The 6,629-nt window shown below is 43.7% G+C and overlaps 1 protein-coding gene across 1 annotated transcript; it reads right to left on the bottom strand.

Annotated features, from left to right (window-relative positions):
* Positions 1-2,377: 2,377 nt before the first annotated feature.
* sox11b (SRY-box transcription factor 11b) lies at positions 2,378-4,671 on the bottom strand. The gene has a single exon (XM_023824812.1). It carries the CDS (start codon positions 4,541-4,543, stop codon positions 3,470-3,472), a length of 1,074 nt encoding a protein of 357 aa, XP_023680580.1. The 5' UTR covers positions 4,544-4,671; the 3' UTR covers positions 2,378-3,469.
* Between the last annotated feature and the right edge of the window lie 1,958 nt (positions 4,672-6,629).

Raw genomic sequence — 6,629 nt, 5'->3', positions numbered from 1 at the left:
GCAATGTTATAGCCATGTAAGCAGACCCAGTCTGTTAAATGAATGTAATATTTTTAGGTGCCTAGAAGTTAATATCTACTCCTGGTGACCATACAGACACCCAAAATAACTGAGCTCCATTCATAACGCCTTGGACACCAGGTTTTAAAAGTCTTTCAGTAAAACACTAAAACCATTATTAATTATGCAGTAGCCTAAATCGTCCAAGCATCTGACCAAATTTTCTTTAGCAAGGAAGTTATCACATCCTGTACTGACTACGCACCAATAAATCAATTGACTACCTCACCTCGCTCCCCCTTCCTGTCATTTCAACTAAGCAGCTGAGAAAAGAGCTGAGGAAGACCAGGGTGAGGAAGGCAGCTGGACCAGATGGCATCAACTCCAGTCATCAAGGCCTGTGAAGACCAACTGTGCGCTCTGTTCACTTTATATACTGTTAGATTTTGCACACAAGACAGACAATTTTCACATCCAAAAATTCTCAGGTGACACAGCGATTGTAAGCTGAATCACTGGTTTTGATCAGAGCGAATACAGAGGACTCACCAATGACACTGCAGGGTGGTGCCAGTGAAACTGGCTCCAGCTCAAGATATGTTCGTTATGCTAAAAAGACCAGGGAGCTGGTGGTGGACTTTCACAGGGCAGAGCTGCCATCAGTCAGTCTAATGAGTATCCAGGGGATGGACATTGGGCTGTCCAGTCCTATAGATACCTGGGTGTTCATCTCAACAATAAGCTGGACTGGACAGACAACAGGAAGAGTCAGAGTTGACTCCACCTAAGGTCCTCTGACATCAAGGGACCACATCTGACGTCACTCCATGATGCAGTGGAGCCATCAGTCATCTCCTACGTGGTCGTCTACTGGGGCGGGAGCATTGCAGGGTTGGAAAGGAAGAGGCTGAACAAACTGATCAGCAGGACTGGATCCGTGCTGGTGAGCGGGGGGGGGGGGGGCTGGACACCTTGGAGGTGGTGAGTGAGAGGAGGATGGTGGCCAAATTCCAGGACAACGGTGAAATTCTCCCTGTGTGCCCTAGGCAGCTATTTTAGCTACAGGCTGCTTCACCCATGCTGCTCTACAGAGAGGTTCTGTACGTCTTTGGTCCTGCAGCAGACTTTACAAGAGCAATCAGCAGCGGACACTTACACATACACTGACTGTAGAGGCAGCCCCAGCTTATTTTTGTTGTTATTGTCATTAGGATTGCTGCTACATGCCCTGTCTCCTCACACTGAACCACCTAACCTCATGGCCTGTGTTTACATATTCTAGCACTTATCACTTTGTACAGTACAATCCCAGGTGTTAGAGTTTGGCTGCTATTTGGTTGTCTGTATACAATACATTGCGGTTTTTACATACATGTCCCTTCTTGTGTACATTGTCTGATCCTGTCTAATTGCTGCTGCTCATTTGCTCCACAGCTATTCTCTACATTACCAGCTTGTCTTCTGTGCGCATTCCTCTCTAGAGTTGCATTTTGGCATGACCCAGTTGAAGAAAAGATTAGATGAAATTGTTAATAATAATATTATAAGAAATTGTTTCAGTGGGTGAAACTCCCAAAGTGGCACAGTTGGCCCCATGCCCTATTGTAGCCACAATGTATCACTAGATTGTGCTTCTAGCCAGTGTGGTCCAGATGAATAGGGAGTGACTGTGTTATTTGCATCACTACGTGTAGCCATCGCTGAAATGCAATGGCCCGGAATTTGTAAATTGTCTCACAAAGATTGGAGATCATATGACCAAATAACCATGAAAGGGTAACGGAAGCTGAAGATTCCTTTTGCGTATTGCCGCTCGAAATGTAAGTGATCGAAGGGAAAAACGACCTTATAAAAGAAGAACAAAGTTTAAAAGCGCAGGAATTAATTTAATAACTGTTAAATCACACACACAGACACACACACACTTTTAACGGTAAACATCAATAAACGGCCGGATGATGCTGGTGTTTTGCTCTTACATCTTCACCAATCACATTGCATCATTTAGATGGGCGCGAGATTCGATTTCTTAAAGGCGCAGCGTCTCTCAGGCCAGCAGAATGAAGGAGAACGGAGTGAGGGTGTATGCAGGAGCAGTCAGATTTTTGTGCAATCCTTCTGGTTTTCCGAGTTAATAAATAAACAATAAATAACTAAAATTGGCACGGAATAAACACCGCTAAAACTCGTCAGTGATATGCCATCGTATGTTTTTTAAATGCGCACGAAAATTACTTACCGTTGACATACAGGCATACAAATAAACGATCCATTAAAAAATGCTGGGGATGGGTTTAAGTTGCGGCTGCAAAAAAACGCAGTTACATGCAAAGTTCCATGTTAGTCCTAAAAGCGCAACAAAACAAATGTAACTGCATCAGTTCCAGCTGATTTATTCATTTTTGTCAAGATACAGACTTCAGCATCACGACATTTAAGGTTTGTCTTTTGCTACAAAATGCAGATGGTGTGTTGAATATATTGCACAAAATAGGAAACAAATCAGTATGTGCCATTAAAAAATTAAGGACAAAGAAAATCCAGTTTTACACCTGCTATTTGGGACCCATCCACATTAATATACATAGACTGCTAACTTTACTATATTACAGTACATACAATCTTAACTAGTACCAGCGGAGGAATCTATCACATCCTCAATTCCATTTACGCCTTCCTACATTTACGCACCAAATCTGATCTACAACTGTACAAACCCTATCTTAAAAACACAAGGCATTTAGATGCAAGTTTTAATTTAACGTTAAATCGTTACAAAATAAAATAAAAAAAACTGAGAATCTTGCATGCTAAAAGGAAAAAAGTAACCCAGAGGGTAGAAGAAGTGCCTGAAAACTCACTGAAAGCACGATAAGAACATTCCCTTTTAGACTGTACAAAAATATGCCTGAAAATATTTCACTTTTCTTTTAAAAAGATGAGGTATGTCATGTATCAAAATGTTCCCCCCATAGCTGTACAACATAGCGGCTTAGCCTCTACTCAGACAAGGAGGTAAACTGAACCGGGTACAAAAACAAAACGGTTTGCGGCATATAGAAATTACATAAAACCCTTATAAAGTTCATTATATCCTGAAACGCGTTAGTCCACAGATCACTCCAGTCTCACGTCCTCCAACTCCCTGCAGTTAGGAAAAAAAGGAGTTTAGGATGCATAGAGGTTCAGATTTGTTTTCCCGTTGTGGTCCAGTGCAGCTGAACAGTTTTGACTGCAGACCCGCAGAAAAAAAAATCCACAAAACCCTGTTAAAGCGGACGGCTAAAACAAATCAGCAGACTTGCCACAAAACCTTCTTTTGCATCTGGAGTTCTCAGTCGTCACACCTCCTTTTCCTACCCAAAAATAAACCACAGGCAAGCAGAGCTTGGAACAATCTGGATAGGTCATATTCTTATTCCTCTTATAGTTATTACTGGTTTTTCCATTTCTTCTCTTTCCCCACAAACTAGTATGTGAACACCAGGTCAGAAAAGTTCGCCTCTAGCCAGTCCCCTGCAATCATTTCACTAAGCTCGGGGGTGCAATAGTCGGGAAATTCAAAGTGAGAGCCCAAGCTGCCCTCGCTGAAGGAGTCTAGATCCTTATCCACAAAGGAAAGCGAGAGATTGCCCGCATTTGTGTTCCCTAGCTCCGATCCTTGGGCACTAGATGCGAAATTTAAACTAAAGTCCACAAGCAGGTCGTCCACGTCTTCACTGGCACTGGACGAGGTAGACACAGACCTAGACGATGAAGCTGGTGAGACGGAAGCTGTGTACGTGCTGCCCTGCTTTGTAATGTTCTTGAAATTGTAGAAAAGTCTGGTTGATGATGCGTTTCTCACTTCATCATACATGCTCGCACCCTCCGACTCAGCAGAACTCAAGGTTGGACTAGCGGGGACTTTGGCCACATTATATAGCCTTATCTGTTCCTCATCTTCCTCCTGTTTAATCCGGATGGGGAGATCATCTTCGTATTCCTCATCATCTTCATCGTCACTCAGTTCGCGTTTAATAGTCTTCTCAGTCTTTTCAGGGTAACTGTAGACCGCAGATGGTCGCGAAACCGCCTTACCGGTCTTTAACTTAGAACATTTTTTACCGGGTGTCTTGGCAGTTTTGCTACCCGATTTCTCTGGCGATGGCAATGTTGATTTTGACGAACTATCGAGCTTTGGTTTTTTCTTAGGTCTATACTTGTAGTCCGGATAATCAGCCATGTGTTTAAGCCGGAGCCTTTCGGCTTCCCTGATGAAAGGGATCTTTTCGCTATCCTTCAACATTTTCCAGCGCTTTCCCAGTCTTTTTGAGATTTCTGCATTATGCATGTCTGGGGACTGTTCCATGATTTTTCTCCTCTCAATTTTAGACCAAACCATAAATGCATTCATCGGTCGCTTGATGTGACCGGTTGCAGTTTTGCACCAGTCGGCTTTCACCGACACAGAGCTGCAAGCCATCAGGTCGTTTTCTTCGTTGTCAGTAGTTTCCCTGGACGTGGTACCTTCCGTCTCGCAATGTTCTGTTTGTTGCACCATGGTCCCACTTGTAGGCTCCACGGACGCTTATGCGGTTTTAACAGTCCACAAAACAACACTTTCCACTACCAGGACTATCTGTAGCTGAAGCTCAGTCTGCACTCTTTCCGAAGTTGCAGACTACCTCCTTAACAAGTTATTAGCGTTTTCATATTGATTGCGTCATTTATAATTACCCAATCAAATCTTCTCACTCCGCCCACCCGGCGCCCTTACCCCTTCGGTCCGCCTTCTGTCACCTGTTTTATTGGCCATAAAATTTGTGGGCGGAGCATGCTTCAAAATCGTCTGCACTGCCTCTGCGAGACAGGCGTGTTGACTATTCACATTTTTCTGTACGTGGACTGAGAGCTTTCTTCGTGAAAAAAGAGACAGCTAGACATTTCACGCAAGAAACACAAGCTTTTCAATTTCGTTTTATTTTCAATTCGGGTAAAAACAACATCGGCATGTCTTGGCGGAGTAGCGAAATTTCTTGTAAGAATAGCCGCAGCGTTTGCAAACCGGGACTGTAATCACCGGACTGAAGGTGGCGCTTGGACACTGAAAGCAATACGACCATCGTCTGGGGGCTCTCCTGCATGAAGTCGTTCTAAATAAAATACTGCTGAATTTTCATTGCATACTATTGAACTTTGGATTTCTGGCATTTCATAAGCATGCAGCGTATAACCCGATATAAACATATAAATACTCCTACTAGGAGGTCTGAAATTATGGTAGGGAGTACATACATTTTGGAATTTCACACCTAAAGTGTGTTAAACGGATCAGAGCCTGCAATCGCATGTGCTTCATGTATTATTGTCCTTACCGTTTCAGAAGACATACACCCTAAAGATCATTTTCTGGACGTACCTGTATAGTCTAGTTTGGTAGTCCAGCTACCGAAATGCTTTTTTGATTTCTGTTTTTCATACACACACACACACACACACATATATATATATATATATATATATATATATATATATATAGCATTTCCATAATTGAACATCCCACTTGGTGACATAATCTGTGATATTAGGTGATTAGGCGACAAGAAACAAGAACCAGAAATAATCTGAAGCCTTTTGGTAGGGCGTGATCTTCCTCATGTGGCACAGATGGAGCTCCAGAGACTGCTGTGTCAAGCACAGCAGACCTCCTCCATGACCAGTCTCTATACCGGCCCTGGCCCACTGCCAGCTCTGCGCAGACGTCTGATAAGGCTTCCTGTTGTTTCACCCATAGAGGGCAATCCATGAGCCTGTGGAATCCACCCTCCCCCCGCAGGTTACCACCCCTGCTTTTCCCATACAGTTCTGTTAAGTGATACTGGTAACAGACCGACTGGCTTTCTGGTCTTCGGCACGGGAGGCAGAAAGTGGGGGAAAGGCAGGCCCCCATTCGGCTGAGATGTGAGTAAAAGTCATTATCACACCCAACCCTAAGCCAAAACTCTCTAATCAGATCTGGCATGCTCTAGTGTCTGTCATTCCCAAAAAAATACAATCTGGCTTTGCCGCAGACATGTCTGTTTAATGAATATGCAGTGTAAGCTTGTTGTTATGCATGTAGTTTTGCCTTAAATCCCTCTTCTCTGTGTGATATAAGTTCTAGGCGCCTACTCTGAGACAAACTGAAGAGTAACATTAAAAAATACATAATTTTTGTGTGAATATTTCCTATAAATGTATGTGTGCCCTGCCATGGGTTGGCACCTCATCCTGGGTTGTTCTCTGCCTTGTGCCTGTATCTTCCAGGATAGGCTCTGGACCCCCACAACCTTGCATAGGACAAGCAAGTATAGACAATGTATGTCTGGATATTCCCAATACCCAAAGGACTGCTTACTAAAATTAAGGCTCCTACCATGTTTCATAAGTTGGCCTTTCCCTCCAGTATCAACACTATAGCATGAACATTTTCTGTGATTTGCATGGACCTCCTTATGAAATATGGCACAGTCTCAAGAATAGCCGTCGGAAGAGAGTGCAAGTGCGCACAGCACATGCTGCCCAAGAGCCTCCCCAGGACGGACACGCAGGGGGCGGATCCCTGTAAGCCCCACCCCTCTGTGTGACACAATATGAGCATGTAGCGG

Source organism: Paramormyrops kingsleyae, chromosome 19 (assembly GCF_048594095.1).
Source record: "Paramormyrops kingsleyae isolate MSU_618 chromosome 19, PKINGS_0.4, whole genome shotgun sequence".
Classification (NCBI taxonomy): domain Eukaryota; kingdom Metazoa; phylum Chordata; class Actinopteri; order Osteoglossiformes; family Mormyridae; genus Paramormyrops; species Paramormyrops kingsleyae.
This window is presented reverse-complemented; position numbering and strand designations above follow the sequence as displayed.

Bases quoted from the DNA above. Each gene is read 5' to 3' on its own strand.
- sox11b (XM_023824812.1), bottom strand. From the start codon at position 4,543: ATGGTGCAACAAACAGAACATTGCGAGACGGAAGGTACCACGTCCAGG.